This window comes from Prionailurus bengalensis, chromosome E1 (genome assembly GCF_016509475.1).
Source record: "Prionailurus bengalensis isolate Pbe53 chromosome E1, Fcat_Pben_1.1_paternal_pri, whole genome shotgun sequence".
Classification (NCBI taxonomy): domain Eukaryota; kingdom Metazoa; phylum Chordata; class Mammalia; order Carnivora; family Felidae; genus Prionailurus; species Prionailurus bengalensis.
Window position 1 is genome coordinate 45663006 of NC_057347.1, and position 23183 is coordinate 45686188.

General features: G+C 55.8%; 1 protein-coding gene across 1 annotated transcript; it reads left to right on the forward strand.

The window, feature by feature from the left end:
* The first annotated feature begins 801 nt into the window (after positions 1 to 801).
* KCNH6 (potassium voltage-gated channel subfamily H member 6) lies at positions 802 to 22493 on the forward strand. The gene is made up of 13 exons (XM_043584942.1): positions 802 to 1125; positions 1934 to 2164; positions 7265 to 7426; positions 7529 to 7734; positions 11120 to 11545; positions 12748 to 13147; positions 14182 to 14381; positions 14565 to 14817; positions 17937 to 18130; positions 19657 to 19741; positions 20294 to 20462; positions 21200 to 21386; positions 21666 to 22493. Exons 1-13 carry the CDS (start codon positions 1050 to 1052, stop codon positions 21948 to 21950), a joined length of 2874 nt encoding a protein of 957 aa, XP_043440877.1. The 5' UTR covers positions 802 to 1049; the 3' UTR covers positions 21951 to 22493.
* Positions 22494 to 23183: the final 690 nt, after the last annotated feature.

Here is a 23183-nt window from a genome sequence, read left to right on the forward strand (position 1 = left end):
CTTTGCATTGATTCCACCATGGGCCTTTGCCTAAGGTGCATGCCCCATTTGAATGTTTGCCTTCGAAGGCCTGACTCAAAACTGGTCATTGGATACTCTGCAAAGTTCCAAGACCACTGAGATGCTCAATGAACAGTGATCCCTTTCTCTCTCTCTCCTCTCCAAGAAACCTCTTTCAATAAACCTCACCCCATCCCCATCTGCTCTTCTAGTGTATTCATTTTCAATCAGTACTCAGACACTTTTATCAGTGGTCACTTGCTAATAGGTGGTTTTAAATCTATTCTCCTCCCAAGCAGTGCCTGTATGCTAAGAGCTCTCAGGTCCCTGAAGAAGGTACCTTATTGTATTATTATTATTATTATTATATATATATATATTTTTTGTACACCTTCATATGCACTCCAACCTCATTATCCCAGGGCCAGGGCCACGTTAAGCTTGCCACTTAGGAGCTCTGCATGGACACTGGGATTGGGCACTTAGTAAGGTCGTGTTAAGAGGGCTATAATAGCTCCTTCTGCTCCCCCACTCCCCACCTTCTACCTGAAAGACTTGGCCCAGCAACGTCCTGACTGCCCTTCGGTATCGGTATTGGGAGAGGGTCGGAGCAGGGTTGAGGCCATTGGCCAGTGGGACAGGAGCAAAAGAAGCTCCTGAGAGGAGCCCTGACCGCATTCCTGGCTCGGCACTTCTGCCCAGCTCCACCCCCTAGGAGTCAAGGCCCCGCCCCTGCCCCGTCGGGTCCTGGAGAGGTTGCCCCCGCCCCGCGAACTCCGCCCCGCCGCCGCGCTACTTCTTTCAGCACCGCGGCGCGGACAGCTCCGGGGCGGGAGCAGAGGGAGTGAGGTACGGCCGCGGTCGGTCAGGGAGGGCTGGCTGTGCAGGGCAGGGGAGGGTAGACGCAGGCGGGCAGGCAGGGCACGGAGCCCCGCGACCCTCCCCGGAGGAGGCACCCACCCGGAACCGGACGCCGCTGAGCCCGAAAACAGACGGAGACGCAGGGAGCCGGGGCACTGGTGGCTCCGGGGAGAGGCCGCGGCCAAAAGATGCCTGTCCGCAGGGGCCACGTCGCACCCCAAAACACGTACCTGGACACCATCATCCGCAAGTTCGAGGGCCAGAGTGAGTCTGTGCGTTGAGGTGGGGGGAATGATCTGAAGTCCTGGTTCTGTGGCAGGAGTGGCGGGACCCCTTTACTTACCTCAAATGGAGCGGGGCGGGGGGCGGGGGGAGCGGGGTACTGATGCTGAATGCTCTAATGTCCCCGGACACATTCTGTTCCAGCGATTTCCACTTGCTTCAATACCACTCTCTCTTTTGAAGCAGGAGGGGCAGACTGCAGCCCCACCCTCCTCCCCTGAGTTGATTTCTTGGTACCCCAAGCGCTGACTTCCCCTTCTATCACTGTCCTTCTTCCTCCTCCTGACACCCCCCACCCCCACACACTTCCTCCAGAAGTTTCCTTGACTCCCTCCTTTTTGCCTCTTGGGTGTAACCACTCTAATCTTTCTAAGAGCTCTCTTCAGGCCTGGGGCCTATCTGGTCACATCCCTACTCCTTCTTCCTGACTCCCTGCGCTGACTCCAGGAAGCCTTGGGCCTCTTTCCTCCTTCACTGACCCCACTACTGCCCTGGTCTCCCCACCATCCCCAGGCCTGACTCCTCCTCCCCAACTTCTCTGGTCACTGTTCTGATCCCCTATCCGAACCACCCCCCCTCATTACTTTCAAAGTCCCATGACCTTCCCCCCTTGACTCTAGCCACCTAGGTCTTCCCACCCCCACCAGACCTCACTTCTCCTCTACCTCATTCTGGTCACTCCTCTTCTCCCCCATCTAGACATCCCCTCACCGCTGTCAAGAATCCCTGTGATCTTTCCCTCCCTGCTGCCCAATCTTGGTTGCCATGGGCTTCCCACATCCCACCCCAGGTCGGAAGTTCCTGATCGCCAATGCTCAGATGGAGAACTGTGCCATCATTTACTGCAACGACGGCTTCTGTGAACTCTTTGGCTACTCCCGAGTGGAGGTGATGCAGCGACCGTGCACCTGTGACTTCCTCACAGGCCCCAATACCCCACGCAGTGCCATGTCCCGTCTAGCGCAGGCCCTACTGGGGACAGAGGAGTGCAAGGTGGACATCCTCTACTACCGCAAAGATGGTGAGGCTCCCTTGGGCCATGGGTTCTGCAAGGCAGACTCTGTCCTTCTCTTGTTCAGCCAGAGTGGCCAACTGGGAGGCCACTGACCCAGGGACCAAAGGGCTGGGACAAATCCTGTCTCCTCTCTGTTCCTCAGTTTCCTCATCTGCAGGAGGAAGCAATGGGCATTGATTTCAGTGCCTTCTGAGGTCCTTTTCAGAAGCTGGAGACCAGGCTGACTCACTGACTGGTCCTCACCCCAGGCAGGGCCTCCCGCTCCACCATCCCTCCCCCATGTCCCCAGTCTCCTGGCCGCCCACTCTGTCACTGTCAGCCCCAGCTGTCAGGCAGCTGGAACGAAAATTAACCTTTCCTCATCTCCGTCTGCTCTGGGGATTAGGGGAGGAGTCACCCCCTCAAGGCCTCTGTGGGCAGTCAAGGCTTGGGTGCTGCTGACTGGGAAACAGTAGACCCGGCTCACTCAGCCCCAGATCCTTAGAGAGATAGGTCCTGCAGTTTGTCCTGACCCAGAGGTTCATCCAGTTTGGGATGTCACTGCCAGCCCATGTTTATCGCAAGCAGAACAGAACCATGGGGCAGGGGCTGAGAACAGAGCTCTGCAGCCCTTTAAGACCTTCCCCCTAGGACCTCAGAGACAGTGGGCAGGAAGGAAGGGAGAGATGAGTGGGAACTAGGATCCTGAAATTCCCTTGGAAATCACTTGGATTAATGCCCCCCTCAACCTGGTTCTGCATTAGAATTACCTGGGGCATGTTTTCCAAAACACACCTTCCCTAGAGAGAGGCTGACTCAGAGGTGTGAGTTGAGGCCAAAGCAGGTGCATTTGGAAAAATCTCCTGGGCGGTTCTGATGTTCTGCCAAATTTAGGAACCACTGGCTTAGATAAATCCCTTCATTTCATGGATGAAGAAACCAAGGCCCAAGAAAAAAGGAGGGAGTTGCCCAAGATCCTACTGCTGGGATCCAACCTGGGGCCAGAACCCAAGTCTGGATTTTTTTTTTACTTGAGATATTTGTTCTCTGTAATACCGAGAGGGGAAAAAGGACCCCAACTGCCTCTACTCCAACTGCAGAACATCTGGAAAAGGCAGGCATGAGGGCCATCTGAGTATAGACAAAGGGCATGTTCCTTTGGATTGGGACTGAAGGGTACTGAGAGCCTGGGTTCCAAGGGCCTGGAGTGTGTATGGAGCATGAATGTAAGTGTGAACATGAGTGCGCATGCGAGTGTGTGTGTGTGTGTGTGTGTGTGTGTGTGTTTGCATTTAAGGGCTTCCAGGGTGCTTCATGGGCAGATCCTGGCTGTCCCCCTAGCTGTCTACTGCTGCTACCAACCAAACAGATGCAGGGGTAGTGATTAGGGGACTAGGAAGAATCTGGCTAACTTTGGTAGCACTCACAGGGTTAATGAAGTCAGAATATTTTTAAAAGCTGTGACCTCACCTCCTCACATCATTTCAGGGAGGAGGTGACAGCCAGGGGAGTGAGAAGGGTCCTCAGGGAACAGGATGGGACCGCAGGAAATGGGGGGAGGGGGAGAGACAACAGTTCCTTGTCTTTGACCCCAGAGCTTTACCTGGGCCCTAGAGTGGTATATAGGCTCTTCTCAGATTCCCGGGGACAACAGATCAGGTCTCTTAGGGTCTCTACAGCACACTGCGTGTTCCTGGGCAGGGGGCAAAGATCAAGACCAAGTATCAGCCCTCTGAGATCAGGACTCAGGTTTTCAGAACACTGCTGGCATCCTCCAGCTATCAGAAGAGACCCCAGGACCCAGTCTTGGAGGCTGGCCCTCAGTGAAAATGGAACATTACCATATACCTGATGCCCCCAGTCTACCCCACCCAACCCTAAGCCCTTCTCTGTCCTGTTACCCAAGCCTTTGACTACGTGGACTTGCCCGAGATTGGCCTGAAACCCAGAAAAAAAGAGCTTCTTGGCCTGCATTACCCTAAGGAAATGATGTGGTACCCAGATAACTTATGTTCACCTTATGGTCCAATCTGACCACATGATTCTTTTTTATCATATTCACATATATCCTTTAGTCCTGCTGACTGGCATCCTAATGGTGATTTCTTCCCTATTCAAGTCAATATCTCTTCCTACTCCCTCCCCCTGACTCCAGCGAGGTGGAAAAGGGTCCTGAACAGAACTCTAGCTGGTTTATTTATAATCCTCTTTTCCTCTAAAAGGGTAATCCACTGACAGTTCTCCAAGTCAAAATGAAAGGTCTGTGTCCATTTATCTCCACATTATACAGCTGCACAAAATTGGACTCAAAGAAGCCAGGGCACTTGGCAAAATTATCGCATGAGATAGGGCTCAGAGACCCCTGAGAACCTGGATCTTCCTCCATCTGCCTTTACTAGGAAAAGTAAGAGCCTAACAGATAAGGAAGAATGGGGATGGTCACAAGACTGGAGCTAATGAGAGTCTGGAGGGAGGGATGGAGAGCACTACATCTCTCCCACCTCTACCCCTGCCCCCACTGGGCACTTACCAGAGGAGCCCAGCCCTGCCTGCCTGGTCAGGTCCTCTTCCCCACACCAGAGAGTTTCCTAATCTCCAAGCCACACTAGAGGATGCCTGGGGCTCCTCCAGTCCTCAGCTCTCAATGAGGAGGAGAGGGCAAGGGCTTAGGTTAGAGGCCTCCAATGTTTTCCACATACTTACCCATGAAATCCAGAAGCACCAAGCAGGAGGCCGCCCTCACCAGCCACCCTCTTAGTGGCAGCATTCTGTAGCACCAGCTCCTCCCTGAAGGCTCACTGCAACCCTGGGTGGTGTGGGCATAAAGAGATGGGGGTGATAGACAGCAAGGAGACTGTGCAGAACAGGGGCAAGGGCTGGGAGGGGGAGGGGGTTGGAACAATGAGAAACTGAAGGAAGGAGCAATCCAAAAGGCAGAGAAGAGCAGAGAGAAGGACTATGAACCAGGGGGCAGACAAATCTGCTGCACTTGGTCAGAGAAGAGGTGGGCACTGGGAGGAGCCCTCGGAAGGGAGAACAAGGCAGAGACTGTGGCTCCTCCTCCAGCAATGGGACAAGAGCACAGGGACACTGCCATTCCTGGGCACAACTGGGGTGACACACTCACCCACTTCTGGTCGCCCAGACACAGTTACTTGTGAGCAAGGACAGCCTAGGGATGGGGGGAAAGGATGCTCTGAACTTGCCAAATCCTCACAGCCTCCTGTCTCTGCCCACCCTACAGGCAGCAAGATTGAAGGCTGGGCATGGGGTGCCACGCACAGCTCCCATGTAGCCCTCACTGCTATGATGGGTCTTTGGTCTGTTCCCAGCCTCAGTTTTCCAAAGATAGCATCAGTGGGTCAGTCCAGCCACTTGAAGATGGGGCCTTGACAGCCCCCAGCAGCATAGAGAGCCTGGAGGCCTTGATCCTCTGCCCAGTGCTGCCTTCTCTCTACCCTCTGCCAGGCAAAATCTCTGTAGTGCCAGAGAGCGAAGAGACAATCTGGCCTTGGGGGGAGTGTCTCAGACCACCGGCCAAGGAGACTTCCTGGCTAGGTCTCTGTGTCCAAGCCCCTCCATGTCCCCGGCTGACAAGAGTACCCAGTTCTGGTCTGGGCCGCAGAGCCTAGAGCACTGTGAGCCCAGGAGTGGTCACAGAGGCAGGTGGGTGGCCTTTCCTCGGTGTGGATATCTCCCCCGGGGCCCAGTGCAGCAGCTGGCAGATGGCTGCTTGGTGCCTGGGAGTCCGGGAATCTGATCCAGGAGATTCCTGCTCCCGGAGAGGAAGGTGGGAGGGAGGATGAGGGCGGCTCGGCTGCACTGATAGTAGAGGAGGTGCTTTGGGGGATGAGCGATTCTAACGGACCCCAAAGTAGCAATGTTCCTGCCAACCGGCCTTCCACCCACTCACATTTACACATTCTTTTATTCACTCACTCAACAAACAACACCTGGGACAGGTGCTGACCCCTCAAAAATGAGACAGGTGCAAACCTGCCCTTGAAGGGATGGCAGCTCCGCCTTCTTATTTGCATATTTACTTGAGGCCCCTGCCCCTTAGTATCTTGCCCTTTGGGCCTGATACCCACCAACAGTTTGAGCTCAGGGACATGGGACCACTGGGTACCATGGAGAGGGGGCTTATGGGACATCCACCTACCCACTCAGCCCATAGGCTGGGCTCTGGGGGTGTGTGGCTGACTTAGCTTTGATTTGTCCCACCCACCTATGTGGATGGGAGACCCTGAAGCTAAGAAAGAGGAACAGTGGTCAATGGCTAGGTCTAAGCTGCCCAAGAGGGCGGGAGAGTGGGTCCTGGCCTGCCCCCACCCTGTCATCTCTCTCCCTCTCCAGACCCCAGGTCACTGCCCTGCCTGCTCCCCAGTCCCAGCATCTCTGCCTAGGGACCCCGAGTGCCTTTGAGTCCTGGGGCAGCAGCCTGGCCTTCACTCCAGTGTCCTCATCCTGGACCAGTCCCTTCCCTTGCCCCAGCTGTTGTGTGCTGAGAGCTGTTGTGTGCTTGGAACCCCACTCCATGTCCCCTTCCAGCACCAGCCAGTCAGTTTCTCAGAACCCCAGGCTCTGCAGAATGGGGGTCTATATCTGCCCCCTGAGGATCCACTAGCCACCACTGTGGATCTTGAGGCCTAAAGTGCCAACTGACTCAGGACACAGCACTTAGTGTGTTCTCAACAGCGAGTTCCTTCCAGCAAGGGGCGTGGGCGGCATCTTTGTGGGACAGGAATATGGGAGCTGAACCCAGGGTCGGCCAGAGCTACGTGGGGGTAGAATGCCCGACCTCACCTCCCCACTTAATCCACCCCATCTGCTCAGCTTTAATTACAACAGAAGCAAACCTCAAGGTTAAGCCCTGAGCTGAGGGCTGAGTGTGGACTTGGGCCTGATGCTACATTATCTCCTAATGAGCAGCTAAGCTGCTCTCCCCACCTCTGGCCTGTGGGTAGGACACCTGCTAGACAGCATCACCAACCCTCTGCCCAATAGTCCAGGCCTCCTCACCTCGTGGCTGCCCTTGACCTCAACCCAGCCCCCTCCCTGGCTTCCCCTGGCCAGGTTACTGCCGGAGAAGATCCTTTCTGTGACCCCTCCCGATGGTGTTTGTAGCCTCCAGCTTCCGATGCCTGGTGGACGTGGTACCTGTGAAGAACGAGGATGGAGCCGTTATCATGTTCATCCTCAACTTCGAGGATCTGGCCCAGCTCCTGGCCAAGAGCGAGCGCCGCAGCCTGTCCCAGTGCCTGCTGTCCCAGAGCTTCCTGGGCTCCGGTAAGGTGGGGTGCAGGTAGTGGTGGGAGGGGTGAATGGGGGCCCCCAGTGGGGCAGCTGGTCCCCTGGCCTGGGCTGCTCTGACCCTGGGCCTGGTTTCAGAGGGCTCTCATGGCAGGCCAGGTGCACAGGGTCCTGGCACAGGCAGGGTCAAGTACAGGACCATCAGCCAGATCCCGCAGTTCACACTCAACTTTGTGGAGTTCAACCTGGAGAAGCACCGCTCGGGCTCCACGACAGAGATTGAGATCATCGCACCACACAAGGTGGTGGAGCGGACCCAGAACGTCACCGAGAAGGTCACCCAGGTGCGGGCCACAGGGCAGGGTGGGCGGGGCTGTGCTGGGCCTTGAAGGTCCCTTCTCAGGCTTGGGGTCTGGGCTCCTCTGGGGCTGGGAGTGGCAGAGGCAGTCAGCTTGGCCAGTCCCCAGAGGTCTGGTCTGAGCCCCAGGCCTCCTGTCCTGCTGGGGTCTGATTTCTTAGACCTAAAGGCCTACCCTGAGGCCACCATCCAGGTGGTGGAGCATGAGGAGGTCAGAGTCAGCAAGGCCTGTGAATAGTGCCACATCTTAGGTCTGGAGGAGCCTGGGATGGGGGAATACACAGGCCACCATGGGGGCCTGTCCAAGGCTCTGCCAGTCACAGAGAAAGAGAAGTGGAGAGAAGTGTCAGCGCCACTCTGAGAGGGAAAGAGGAGGAAGGATGGAGGGAGGCCCCAGCCCTACTCCTGCCCCTGTTCCCCCACCTCCCAACACACAGCAGGAGCCTCCTACAATCCAAGCAGAGGGGAGATGGCCCTGGAATCTTTAGCTCTCTTTGAGCAGCTTCCCGGAGATCAGGCCCTGAATGCCTCCCTCCCCTTCAGCCCCTCCTTGGCCAGCCCAAGGCAAACCTCCCTGGGTTCTCTGTTTCAGCTGACCCCCATGTCCCTTTGCATGGGGCCTGAGGCTCCAATCCCCACCTAACCATCCTAGAGGGAAATGCAAAAGCCCTGCCTGAGGTTCAGATGACCAGAGTCCTGACACTGACTTGCTGTGTGACCTTGGACAGGGGACCTTGTGCCCTTTCTGGGTCCCAGAGCTCTCATGTGCAGAGAATTGGACCTTTTGACATTCTTTTGACATTGAGTAGTACAGTCCCCAGGAGGCATCAAGAGGGGCTAGGCCAGGGCTGAGCAAGGAAGTGTAGGTCATGGGGGGCAGGGAGGGCCTGCACCCAAATTTCTGGGAGGCTTTGGCTTCACGAGGGATGGGAGCAGTTCTTTTTCCTCCCTGCCCCCTTTTGCCTGAATCACAGCCTGTGAGGGAGCAGGTGGGATGGAAACTCCCTGTGACCCAGCCCCTCCCCACACTCAGAACCCTGGAGAAGGAAGTACCACAAGCTGCAGGGCCAGGCCCGTAGAGATCAGGCAGGGTGGCCCAGTGGCCCAACCATGAGGGACTCCACCTGGCCACTCACCCCAGGGCTCTCAAGTTGGCACAGGGGTTATGGGGGCTGGTAGACTGGAGAGCCGCCCATGAAGACTGACAGGCCTGGCTGGGGACTGTGGTCCCTGCCCCACCCAACCCACTGCTCCTATCCTGCCCCCCCCACCCTGCCCCAACTAGTCTTGGCTTTACTCGCTCCCCTATATGGGCCCTAAGGTGGGAGAGGCGTCTGACAGAGCTCAGGGGAGGGAGCTGGCAGGGACCCAGAGCAGAAGAGTCACTCTGGCCTCAACCAGGGCTCAGAGGGCTGGGACCTCATACCTGAGTTCCTACATCCTGAGGACACTGCAGCTCTGGGCAACACTGGGAACTGTCCTCATGCTGGCTTCAGAGGCAGTGGGAAAGTATGGAGTCTGTGTGATAGGGGGATGACACCTCTGTCTGGGGGCCTAAGGAAGTGGACATACTCTTGTCACCCACCCCTGACCTTCTGAATCTGTGCTGCCTTGAGACAAGCCCTATGCTTTGCTGTTCCGTCTTGGTGTGGTCTTGAGCAGCCAGGGAAGGAGAGGAATGGCTTAACGACCCAAGCTCTCAGTGCTCATTCAGCTCAGTTGACTGAGGTCATTCCCTTCAGCTGAGCCTCCATGTAGACTAAGTGGAGCAGTGTGTTCAGGGGTGTTTACAGGGGACAAAGGGAAAAATCAAGAAAGAGGGTGAGAGGAGGCTTCCTGAGAGGCAGAATAGGAGCTCAGGCCTGAAAGCGGAGCAGGGGGTCACTGTAGGGTGGGGACACTGTGACCCCTTCTAGGGATTTAGATGGCTAATCAGGGACCCACAAGGTGAAAACAGCCCTTTGATGGATCTTCCTTATGGTGACATCATCTGTTAATTGGTCTCGTTTGCAAGGTCAGAACCTTATATTGCAGATTTTCTCAAGCCAGAGCCATCTGCCAGTGCCTATCCAGCGGTGGTGGAGGGGTCAGTGGGACACCCCTCAAGTTCCATCCTTGTTGGGGCAGTGCCTGACACAGGATGAGCAGGGAGGAGGAATCCTCATAGATCAGCACGTGCCTTGGAGATGTGCCATCTCATTTAATCACGATGCTAAGGAGTTGGTTGTCCTTTGCTATCCATTTTGCTGAGGAGGGAACTAAGGCGCATAGAGGCCATAAAATTTGCCCTGAGACTTAGAGCAATGTCAGACCTGAGATCAACCTGGGAGGCCTGGCTTCAAAATGCATGCCCTTCTTGATGCCCCAGCTGTTTCTTGTGATGGGTAGCTGGGTAGAGCTTGGGTCTGTTGGGCTGGGCCTGGTGACCCTACATTGACCGTAAGCTCCGAGGCAGGGTTAGGAGGGGCAGAGCAGAGGGGGCTCAGCTGAAAGTAATGATCAAAACCCTCTTGGGGGAGGCTGGGTGGCTCTGTTGCTTGAGTGTCCAGCTCTTGATTTCTGCTTGGGTCATGGTCCCAGGGTTGTGGGGTCAAGCCCTGCGTTGAGCATGGAGTTTGCTTGGGATTCTCTCTCTCTTTGCCCTTCTCCTCTGCTCATGCTCTCTCTCTCTCTCTCTCTCTCTCTCTCTATCTCTCACTCTCTCTCTCTCATACAACCCCCCCTTGGACATGTGCAAAATAGTCGGACCTCCCTGGTGCCCAGGACCTGTCAAAGGCTCAGATTAGCTACACGCCCCCAAGTTTGACTCTTTCCATGAAGGCTTTGCAAGTGGGCCCCAAGGAGGGCCCTCGCTGGTCTAGGCTCCACAAGGTCTTCAGGAATGAAGGGGCTATTCTGGGAGTGACTTGTTCCCATCAGGAATCTTGGCCACTGGGAACCTCCCAAACCCACCAAAGAGGATCGGGCCCCCAGCTACCCCCTCAATTTAGGCTCTTCTCTGGAACATGACCACAAATGACCCTGAGCCTAAATCCCCCTCCCTCCCCTCACCCCTGCCCTAGCCCTGTCTCCACTCGAAGATGGCTGTTTGTGAGGGAATTGGTGAGCTTTGAACCTGGGGTCACTATGCAACAGAGCTGCACCCCTCCTCTTGTAGCCCACTTCCTCCCAATACACCTGTCCCCTTATGAGTTTGCCTCATACACACTCTATCCCATCTTTGCTTCATCCCCTCTGTCCTCCACAGCCCTCTTCACCTACCCTCTCCCACAGCCTCCTTCCCAGGCCTCACCCCTAAGTCTTCATCCCTCCCAGGCCTGTCTCACTAGCAGTGGACACCCTGCTGACTGCCCTATGGCCCCCACCCCCAGGTTCTGTCCCTGGGCGCGGACGTGCTGCCGGAGTACAAGCTGCAGGCACCACGCATCCACCGTGGGACCCTCCTGCACTATAGCCCCTTCAAGGCCGTGTGGGACTGGCTCATCCTGCTGCTGGTCATCTACACAGCCATCTTCACGCCCTACTCGGCCGCTTTCCTGCTCAGCGACCAGGATGAATCTCAACGCATGGACTGCGGCTACACCTGCAGTCCACTCACTGTGGTGGACCTCATCGTAGACATCATGTTCGTTGTGGACATTGTCATCAACTTCCGCACCACCTACGTCAACACCAATGACGAGGTGGTCAGCCACCCTCGCCGCATTGCCATCCACTACTTCAAGGGCTGGTTCCTCATTGACATGGTGGCTGCCATCCCATTTGACCTTCTCATCTTCCGCACCGGCTCTGATGAGGTGAGCAAACCCCATTCAGGCCATCTGCTGTGGCCGTCCCCTGTGCCCCAGCCCTCGGGCCTCCCAGCCCCACAGCCCTGGCATGAGAGATCTGGTTTGGGGTGCCTTTGCCAAAGCAGGTGGAGGTGGGAAGGCGGCCTAGGACATGTGTCATCTCCCAGCCCTGGAGAATGACCAGCCAAGGCTGTCCCCTAGGCCTGGATGCCCTCCCTATGCTCCAGAATTCTGCCCCTTCTGGGATGGGCAGCCACCTCGCATGCCCTCATGCTGGCTTCTACTTACCCTGGAGTTGGAAAGGGAAGCTATGGGCTGCTCCCACAAGACAGCCTGACCCCCCTCTCACCCCCTGACCCTCCACTATGCCCACTGGCTCCCCATAGCTGACATGAAGGTATTTGCAGGCTCTTATTTGCAAGCTCTTCTCATAGCTTCTAGTCCCCCCTTTTGCCCCACCTCCTTGAAATGAACTTTCCATTCTGTTCCAGTCACCCCCCCACCAACAGCCTGTCCAGCTAGAGTAGAGGTATCCATCATGACTCCCTGCTCCCACACCCACCCTTTGCCAGCCTCACCTGCCAGCCTCACCCTTCCACACAGAAGCCAGGACCAGTTCAAGATCACTCATCTGACACTGTCTGCAGAACATTCCGTGGCTCCCAAAACCAAGCTCATTTGGGACCTTGAGGCCCATGGGAGCAGCCCGTGCACACCTTCCAGGCTCATTCCTCATCACTCTTCTTCTGCTATGCACTCCAGGCAGCAGCACTGCACTTGGTTTTCCATGTGGGCTGTGCCATTTCACACCCCCATGCCTTGCTTGGCTCATTCTGTTCCCTGTGCCTAGAATGCCTTTCACTCTCCCTCCTGTCCGCCTGCAGACTCAGCCTCATCACTCAAGATTTAGCTCATGTGTCACCTCCTCTATGAAGCCTCTCCTGCCCTGCACCTGCAGAATTGATCTCCCTTTTCTCTGCACTCCCCTGGACTTCTGTCCTAGCAACTATAACACTGTTTTGAGCTTTAGGCTGAATGCTCCTTAAGGTCCTGCACTGTGCTTCACCGGCCAAGAGCCCAGAGCAGGTTCTCCATAAGTGTTTGTTGAATGACTGTGTGACCATATGCCCAAGTAAACAAGCATGGCCCTAAGTGCAGCCTTTCAAGGGCTGACCCTTGGCCCCATGGCCCCCTTCCTGCCCCGCCAGACCACAACCCTGATCGGGCTGCTGAAAACGGCGAGGTTGCTGCGGCTGGTGCGTGTGGCACGGAAGCTGGACCGCTACTCTGAGTATGGAGCGGCCGTGCTTTTCCTGCTCATGTGCACCTTCGCACTCATTGCACACTGGCTCGCCTGCATCTGGTATGCCATCGGCAACGTGGAGCGGCCCTACCTGGAGCCCAAGATCGGCTGGCTGGACAGCCTGGGCGCCCAGCTTGGCAAGCGCTACAACGGCAGCGACCCGGCCTCTGGCCCCTCAGTGCAGGACAAGTATGTCACGGCCCTGTACTTCACCTTCAGCAGCCTTACCAGCGTGGGCTTCGGCAATGTCTCCCCCAACACCAACTCTGAGAAGGTCTTCTCTATCTGCGTCATGCTCATCGGCTGTGAGTGGCCCCTCATGCCTGGGCCTGACCCCTGGCATTCAAGTTTCAGTTTTGTAATGAGCCATAATACAGTAACATTGGGTGCAATGGGCAAATACTAAGCACAGAGCACAGTGAAATTTTGCATAGGTGCCCCTACCATGCATGAAACTCAACACCCTTACAAGCCCTTGCTATGTGCCAGGGACCAGGACCAGCTTACATGATTTGCAGGGCCCAGAACAAAATGAAAATGTAGGGCCGTTTATTTAAAAAGTCTGAAAGATTTCAAGAATGGTGACAGCCGAGCATGGAACCGAGCAGGGCCCTTCTTAGCACAGGTCACACACCGGGAAGCCAGCTGCCCTGTCAGGCACTATTCTAAGTGCCTATCAAAGGTGCACATTTTGTTTTCATCACTAGCCTATGGGGGCTATATTACAAGCCCAGTTTACAGACCAAGAACCTGAAGGTCCTAACTTTCCAGGGGTTACACAGAGACCCAGTTTCATCCCAGGGGGCCAGCTCCTCTGGCTGTGTATGTTCCCAGGCTCTGCACTGTGTTGCCTGCTTCCTAAGACACTGGGTCTAGGAACACAAGAGGCAGTGTGGAAGTTTACACGTAGATTAAGTTGTCATGTTCAGAGTATTTAGAGATGTGAAAGCCCAGAGAAACAAAAACAACGAGAAAAAAAATGGGTGAAAACAGAGACCAAGAGTTTTCCCTTTATGATGCTTTTCTACAACCTGAAGGAGAAAACAAATCTGTACTAGAAAAAAAAAAAATCATTGCCCTAGTTCTCAGGAGTTTGGCCTCTGGGCCCAGCAAGATGCCAAGAGACACAGGACAGAGGGAGGACGGCAGGAAGCCCGGGGCCTTTGTCCCTCGTGTGCCCTGGCGCTGTTTTGGGCACTTCTGACTTGGCCCTAGACAGAGGGGCCCCTGATCAGAGGACTCCTAGGGAGAAGGAGGTGTGGAGCATGCCCTGGGGTGCGATGGCCTGGTGGGGGTGTGGAGGAGCTCATTCCCTGCACCCCCCGCTGCCTCACTCCAGCCCTCATGTACGCCAGCATCTTTGGCAACGTGTCTGCCATCATCCAGCGTCTGTACTCCGGCACTGCCCGCTACCACACGCAGATGCTGCGAGTCAAGGAGTTCATCCGCTTCCACCAGATCCCCAACCCGCTGCGGCAGCGCCTGGAAGAGTACTTCCAGCACGCCTGGTCCTACACCAACGGCATTGACATGAACGCGGTGAGAGCCCGCCGCCCTGCCTCTGGTGGGGCAGGCGATCCAGCTCCAGTCCCAGCTCTGGCTAAGTGTCCCAGGGGAGGCCAAGGGCCCGCGGGCACAGGGCGTCCCCAGACCCCTCCCCACCCCGTTCCCCCAGCCCCAAGCCCAGCTGCACTACCCTGGACGCGGCCGCCCCCCTCGCAGGTGCTGAAGGGCTTCCCTGAGTGCCTGCAGGCCGACATCTGCCTGCACCTGCACCGCGCGCTGCTGCAGCACTGCCCAGCCTTCCGCGGCGCCAGCAAGGGCTGCCTGCGCGCGCTGGCGGTCAAGTTCAAGACCACGCACGCACCGCCTGGGGACACGCTGGTGCACCTCGGCGATGTGCTCTCCACGCTCTACTTCATCTCCCGAGGTTCCATCGAGATCTTGCGTGACGACGTGGTCGTGGCCATCCTAGGTGGGTCAGGCAGGAAGGGCCAGACCGGTAGGGTGGGTGTAGTGGAACTAGCCGTGTCCTGCCTGGACTACTCCATTCCTAATGATGATGGTGGCACCTTTTACCGGCCTGCCATGTAAGCATGAGCAACAGAGAGCTTTACGCCCAGCTCACCGGATCCTTAAAACAAACCCCTACCATAGGTTCCATTTTCCTGGTAGGGGAGTAGAGGCTCAGAGAGGTCACATTGGCAAGTGGCCAAACAGGGATTCAAGGGCTATGCGTCTAACTCCGAAGTCCAGGAAGGCTCTTACCTTCTTCCACTTTTGGGGAGCTCAGTGTGAGAGGGCAAAGGTTTGGCTTGGGTGGAGGGAGGACCCCAAGCTCATTCACTGCAGCTACAGGGACAGCTGGACACTTTGCAGGAATGAGATGAGCATTGGACAGGGGACAGATTTGGGGCCCACACGGCCTCTGCCACTTACCAACTATGTGACCTTGGGCAGGTTACTTCACCTCTCTGAGATGATTCTCATCTTCCTTGCCTTCTCCCTGATGTTAGCCCACCCCAAGACCCTGATCAGGATGTCAGCCTCTCCCTCCTTTGGTCTCTGTGGCTGGGCTCTCCTCCAACCCCACTGGACAGCACCCCCTCCCTCCCCGCCCAGTTCCTCTGTTTAGTCCTCTCCCTTTGGCCTGCCCTCGACTAGTGTTCACCAAGTGCGGGCTCTGCTTTCTTTTCTTCACCCTCCACCCTCTCCTGAACTACCTCCTTGCTCCCATGCTCTCAGCCTCATATATGCCACAGGCCCCCCAGAGCTCTGTTCTGACCCCAATCTCTCCTTAGAACAGAATATTCCATTCCTTCCTGGGTAAAGCCACCCTATATTCCATAGACAGACCAAACAACATATCTCAGTCTGAAATCATTATCTTTCCCCAGAAGCTGCTCCTTCAGAATCTCCATCACTGTTGAACCATCCATTGCTGGGGCTAGAGACCTGGGAGTCAACCAAGGGAGCACTCTTCTCCTTTCCTGCCCCACCCCCACCATGCAGGCAGCCACAGACTCCTGTTTGTTCCCCTCATTAATACCTCTGTGTCCTACACCTGTCTCCCACACACCTGTCTCCTTGTCCCTGCCTGGCTCCAGCCCTCACCATGTCCTTCCTTTTCCTGTGTCCCTGAATCTGGACTACCCCCATAGCTCATCTTCGATCTTCTGCCAGTGACCTGAAATTCACATCTGCGCATACTCCTCCTCTGCTCAAAATCTTCCCATGGCTCCCCATGACCCCTAAGACCCATGTAAACCCCTGATGACAGCATGCATAGTCCTCCCCAGTCTGGCCACCCTAAATCCTGCCACCCTCCCCCGGTACTTCACGCTCCAGCCATACAAACTACTTCTAGTTCTCTACTGCCGTCCCTGTCACACCTCCCTGCCTTTGCACGTGCTGCCACTCTGCCTGGAACACCTGCCTGGAAGACCCCAGTCATCCTTCAAGGCTGGGCTCAAGACAGGGGTTCCTCTGTGAGACCTTCCCTCACTTCCAGCCTACCTTAGAAGTTTCATCCACATGAGAAGGACAATAATTCTATTTGATAATTAAGAAGCCGGTCCATTTTAAGTTTCAGTTAGAGACCTGCAATCCTCCTATTTTGTCCTGAGTGGAAATGAACATTAGATCATAATCCTTCATCTACTGGATAACCATCATTTTATAATGTTGCCCAGATTTTGTGCTTATGGGTTTCATATGTGACTCTGGTGAGTCCCTTCCCTCTCTGGGCCTCAGTCCCCCTCCTCTGTGAATGACCTTTGATCCTGTTCTCGTGGGCAACAGGTCTTGACTTCCATCCATCGTTGTCCATGCAAACCATTAGCGCTTCTGGTTGGTATCGCCAGGCTGAGGGGCTGGACTTTCCTGTGGGGGAGTGGACGTCAAAGCAATCATGGTCCCTGGTACCCCGGCCCTAGACTCTCTGCCAGCCAGCTCTGACCTCACAGCTGTTTCTTCTGCTCTGATGGCCTTCCTGCTGGGGGCCCAGCCAGCCTCATGGTCACAACCCAGCCCCCGCTTCACTTCCTCTGTACGCCCCTCCTCCTTGCCCCTACCACTCCTGGTAGCCCGTCCCCCCTCCTCAGCCCCTTACTTCTTGGTTCTCCCTGTTCTAAGTCTCTATAGATCATCTGTAAACTAATTGGTTGCTTATGTGCCTGCCTTGTAGGGATTTGAGGCTCCTTGTGGGTGGGACAGCATCTTATTCATGCCCATTCACTGTGGCCAGCACAGTGGCCCTGACACCAGGAGGGCCCAATATCTTTGCCACATGCCCCAAGTATCACCAGCCTATGTCTACCCTGGGACATCCGTCTGTCCCAATGCGTTGTATCAATCTGCCTGGTGCCTCTTGCTATTTGAGGCATTTTCTCAAGCATCACGTCTGTGCCTCTGGACAGTCCAGTGGGGCAAGACAGATACAGTTATACTTATTTTAGAGATAAGAACACTGGGGTCCAGAAAGGGGAAGTGACTTTCTCAGGCGTGCTCTGCCAGGGCCATGCTGGTTATGTGGCCCCACAGTAGGGAGTGGGAACACAAAGAGACAGAGGCCTCAGGCCTTGCCCTGGGGGAGCTGGGTGCCCCTGGCCCTGGGTTCCCTGCCCTCTTGCAGTACCACCAGGCTGAGGAGAGAGGAAAAGTTTGAGCAGGGACCTTTAGTGTCTCTTCCTGCCCACTGTCTCCTGGAGTTGGGGAGCAGGGGGGTGGATAGGGGCAGTGCCACAAACCATGGAAAATAGGAGCGAGACTCTGACAGAGGGTGGTCCTAGGAGGCCAGAAGATTGAGGCAAGGGACCCACATGTTGGGAGGGTATGTGGCCTCTGCAGAGCTCAGAGAACAAAGGAAAGGCAGCTTTTGCATCCAACTCCCACCCCCTGACCCCCGGCCAGCACATCCAACCTTGTCCCTAGAGCTTGATCCCTGAGCACCAAGCCAAAGCCTGGCAGGATCCCTGAGGTTGGGGGTGGGGTGGGGTGGGGAGGAGTTCACGGCCAAGGGGCCCTCAGGGAGGCTCTTCAGAAGAGAGCTTGGAGCCAGACCCTGGAGAGACCCCCTGCCCCTCTGGCTGGCAGGAAAGAACGACATCTTTGGGGAGCCCATTAGCCTTCATGCCCGGCCTGGCAAGTCCAGTGCAGATGTGCGGGCCCTGACCTACTGTGACCTGCACAAGATCCAGCGGGCAGACCTGCTGGAGGTGCTGGACATGTACCCTGCGTTTGCAGACAGCTTCTGGAGTAAGCTGGAAGTCACCTTCAACCTGCGGGACGTGAGTCTGGGCTGGGTGGGCCAGGGTGGGTAGGGGTCCTCGGCCAGCTGGTAATGGGGAGTGGAGGCTGCTGAGCACTTGGCCTGCCTGGACGGAGGGGACCCATCTGACCACCTCCCTTCCTTTCAACCCCATCCTGCGTCCTTCACCACAATTTCTTCTGTGCCTGCCACGGCCAACATAATGCTAAGTATGATGATAGCTACCAATTATCAAGCACCAACCCCCATGCTGAGCACTGGGCTTCTTGTACATGATCTCTTTTAGTCTTCACCTTGCACTTAGTGTTATTTTCCCCACTTTCCAGATGAGAAAACTAAGGGTCAGAGAGGATGATAAATTGACCAAAGCCATACCACCACATAGTCAATGGCAGAGCCAAAATGTAGACCCAAGTTTGTGCGACTCCACAACCCGGGCACCCAATGGCACCAAGCTGGAAGAAGGGGTGTCTGCCATCCCTAGGTCCCAGGCGTGTAAACAAGTGGTAGAGCCTCTCCTCCTAAGCTTATCACCCAGTGGAGAAGATTATAACAACTCAGAGAAAATAAAGAGTTGTGTAGTTCAATAACCAAGGAAGTCACGAGGGTGTGTGGCGAGACCAAATGTCTGTGGAGCTCAGGGTTACCAAGGAGTGGGACAGCCGGTAAACTGGAGTGCCCGGACGTGACTGTATGGAGGAGGGGGTTTGGAGTCAGCTAGTGAGAAGGAGGGGGCTGTTGTGTCTGGCGGGGGCAACAGTGGCGGAGGCCCCCTGGGGCTGCACCTCCCACCCCCAGCCTCAGGAGGAGGGGCTCTGCTGGCTCAGGCCCCATGCACAGCATCTGGAGGATGATGCCGAGGCAGGTTTTCTTGCCATGGACAGCCTTCCTCACCCTGTCCCTTCTGCTAGTCTCCCCTCCCCCAGCCTCTCTTCTTCCCACCTGATCTGGTCTAGGGGACATCTTGTAAGGATGCTGCCTTGGGGGCCCTAGCCACTCGGAGCCATCAGGTGGCCCGAGTGCTCAGTGGCCGGACACCGGGCAAGAGGGATGTGGTCTCCATGGCCTGGACATCTGTTGCCCCTGGGCATCCCACCCCTAAGTCTCATGGTGCCAAGAGGGTGGTCTGCCAAGCGTGCTGTTGAGGGTACCTCCTGGATGGATTGGGGATTCCAGACCCAGTCTCCTTGGAGGGAACTCCCCAGTAGCCCAAGCTGAGGACAGCAGCACCAGGGCATTCAGGAAAGGAAGGACTGCCAGAACACCTCCTCTGTATGCCCCGCCCCCAAATCTTGCTGCTCAAGGCAGCCTCTTCCAAGACTCTGTAGGGGCATCTGCTCATCTCCAAGCCTCTGTTTGTCTCCTGCCCACCCACGCAGGAGAGAACCTGTAGGAAGCTGCCTGGAGCCTCAGGGGGAACCCGGCCACCTGTCACCACTTTCTCACCTAGTTGTCACAAGGGCCTCAGGAGGGGGTGCAGGGGAGAACAAAGAGGCCTTGTCCCAGCTTTGGTACCTGTTACTTGATGCTCTTGTTCCCCACAAGGCAGGCGGGGGTCTCCAGTCATCACCCCAACCAGCTCCAGGCAGCCAGGACCACCAAGGCTTCTTCCTCAGTGACAACCAGTCAGGTGAGCAAAGCCATCTGCCACCAGTGTCTGTCTCGCCCCAGCCTGAAGCCCCTGCCCAGCCTCCTTCCCCTTTTCTTGTCCTTCCCAATTTGCCTCATCTTGGGAGAGGTCTCCCCAGCCCCTTGATGAGAGGAGAGGGGCTCCCTCTCTAGGCTCAGTGATAGAGGCCCTTGTCTCCTTCCTCCCCCTGGGTCCTCAGAGCCTGAATGGGGGCTGTCCCCCGGGGTGGATACAGGCCAGCCCAATGAGGTTTCACATAGAAGCTCCAGGGGACTCGCTGGACTGCAGCTCCTTGGACAGTGAGGCCAGGGCTAGAATGTCCCCACCCAGCCAGCCCCCAAGCTGGGGTTCCAGCCCCCTTCCCAGGGCTACAGCCTTCTGGAACCTGGAAGTCCGACCTCTGTGGGGACAGGACCTTGTACTCCAGGGCACTCAGGTAAAGAGATCCACTTCTCCTAACCTGTGTTCCCAGGACAGGTAGGGGAAGCAGATGGGCTCTGGTCAGGTCTGCGGAATCAGACGGAAGCTCACTCTTCCCTTTCCCTCCTGCAGCTGCAGCCCCTTCTCTGAGCATCTCAGATGCATCTGGCCTCTGGCCTGAGTTGCTGCATCAAATGCCCCCAAGGCCAAGGGACAGCCCCCCAAACCCTCAGGGAGACCCAGACTGCTGGCCTCGGGAGCTAGGCTCCAGGCTGGAGCAGCTTCAGGCCCAGATGAACAGGTGAGTGCCCTTTGGGACCAGGATAGGGGTGGCTGCAGAGAGCACAGCCAGCAGTGGGCTAGGCACGAGTGCCCCCTCTTGGTGGCTCAGGGACATCACACTGAGTGCCCTGCGGGTTTTAGAATGACTAACCCTCTTTAGTTGCAGGCCTCCCCATCCCTAAGTCACTAAGCCTGGTTCCTTGGATGGCTTGTCCTAGCAAACCGCAGAACAGGCAAGGAAGCCTTCTTAGAATAGGGGAATAACCTGGCACAGAAACAAATTCCATAGTCCCTTGGAGAGGGCATGTGGCCTGCGGATGGCAGGACCGTGGTGGTAGAGTGAGGGCTTGGGCAGTATGGTCCTGAACTCCAAACCTGGCTCTGCAACTTACCAGCAAGAGTGTGGACAAGTTACTTAAGCACTCTGAGCCTCCATTTGCCTTTTCATGAAATGGGGATAGTCAAAATACCCATATCAAAGCTTCCTTATGAGGACAAAATGATGTGTGCACAGTGCCTGGTCACTGTCATTATTGAAGTCAGGGACGTGCTAAGGGAAATTTCAGCAGGGCCTGTGGAGTGTACCAGGGAAAGAGTTTCAGGTAGGTCCCAGGGTGCCATTCCATCCAGCAGGAATGGCATGCAGGCTACAAAATCCAGAGCTGCTCTCGGGACCTGAACAGCTCTCCCTTGTCTTGACCCTGACCCTGACCCTGACCCTGACCCTGACCCTGACTGTGGGGTTCTGTCTGGCAGGTTGGAGTCCCGCATGTCCTCAGACCTCAGCCGCATCCTACAGCTCCTTCAGCAGCCCCTGCCCCAGGGCCACACTGGCTACATTCTAGGAGCCCCTACCTCCAATGACTTGGCCTTGTTTCCCGTGGCCTCAACCACTCAGAGTCCGGGAACTAGGCTGCCCCAGGGTGGTCTGCCCCCTGCACAGGTGAGCAAGTGAAGGGATTCCCCAGGGCCTTTCCTGGAGACAACTACACGTCTTCTTCTCACTGTGACATCAGGCCCACGGCCTCTGTGCTCTGAGAGCAGCCATGGGTTCTGCTGTCCTCTTTTATGTTTTGAGTCACAGTCAAGGAGCCTGGACAGGTGGTGGAAAAGCCCAGATTGTGACTATAGACCCCACAGCTGGGGCAAGGGCAATGGGACCCAGCTTCTGCCGGTTCCCATCCCTGAAGCTGGTGTCCTCCCCCTCTCTTGCCCTTCCCAGGTCCCAGGCTGTGGTGACTTGAACAAGTGTAGGCTGAAGCGAAAGAACTCCTCCTCCGGGGTGCCTCCCCTGGTCATGGCAACAGACAAAATTCTCACACTGTCCCTGGAACAGGAGCAGCCTGAGGGGCTTCTGTCACCCCTAGCCTCACCTCTGCATCCCCTGGAGGTACAGGGACTCATCTGTGGTCCCCGTTTTCCCTCCCTTCCTGAACACCTTGGCCCCGTCCCTAAGCAGCTGGAGTTTCAGAGACATGGCTCAGATCCTGGGTTGGCCAGGAGTTAGAGCCACTGAACCCCAAGATAGAGATAATATGAGGGGATTGAAGGTGGGTGAAAGTTAAGGATTTAGGGGAGGCAGACAGCTGCCAAATTGGCCTCTGAAAACCATTCATTCTTCTAGTATAGCTACAAACTGCCAACCCAGGTGACCAACGATGGCATGGGTGAAGATGGTCAGGACCTTCCCAGACTCCTCCAGGGCCCTATTTAGACAGTAGGCCTCGTGGAGAGTGGGGAGGCTCAGGGGTGGAGGTAGCTTACAGGACAGAGAGGTCGGTGAAAAAAGGAGAAGTTTCTGATCTGTATGAGAAACTTACTCCTTATGGCTCAGAACTATCCACCGCTTCACGGACCAGGACCCAAGGTTAGTGAGACCTCCTGCCAAGAGCCTGTAAACCGACTGGAGATGAAAGTGTCCTCTGTAGTGGACACATCAGAGCACAGAGTTCCAGCCCCCAGCCGCTCTGCCCCTCATGGTTCTATGATGACCTTTGGGACTCTAGCGGGCAGTGGAATGTCTCACAGCTAATAAAGTCTGCACATTTCATGTTAGGCTGGGTGTGTTGCTTACCTGAGGGTCATCAGGTCCTTGACTGTGCTGTGACTCCAACAGCTGTGGTCTTCTCCAAATCCCTCTCACAAGGATTTGTGTGGGGGGGACCGGAAAGTGCTCTGCTGGGTTCAGTAGCCCCAGGAGCATGGGGCTTTTTGCCAGGCTGGGGTAAAGGGAAACAGAGAGTCTCTGACTTGGTCACCATCAAGAACCATGACATGTCCATAGTGCTCCCTCCGTGCCAAGTCCCTGCCAACTGCTCTGCAGACATTACTTCATCGAAGCCTCACAACAACCCTGTGGGGTTGGTATTACTAGCCCCATTTTAGAGATGAGAAATCAGAAGCAGAGAGAGGCTAAGAAATTCACCCAAGCATGCAGGGGACTTCTGGGGTGCTGGTACTGTTTTGCTTCCTGATCTAGGAGCTTTTTACATACGTGTATATCAGATTGTGAAAACAGGTGCATTTCTATGTGTAAGTTATACTCTGATTAAAAAGAAAAAAGAATCTTACCTAACAAAGGAAGCAATTTCTACCCAGATGGTCTGGCTTGAGAACTCTGCAGTTAACTACTCCAATGAGATGGGCTGTTGTCCAAAAAGTACCTGGCCACTGGCCTTCCGTCCTTTTTTGGTACTCCTTGAAAGAATTTTGAAAATGAATCCCCCGCCCACCACATTTT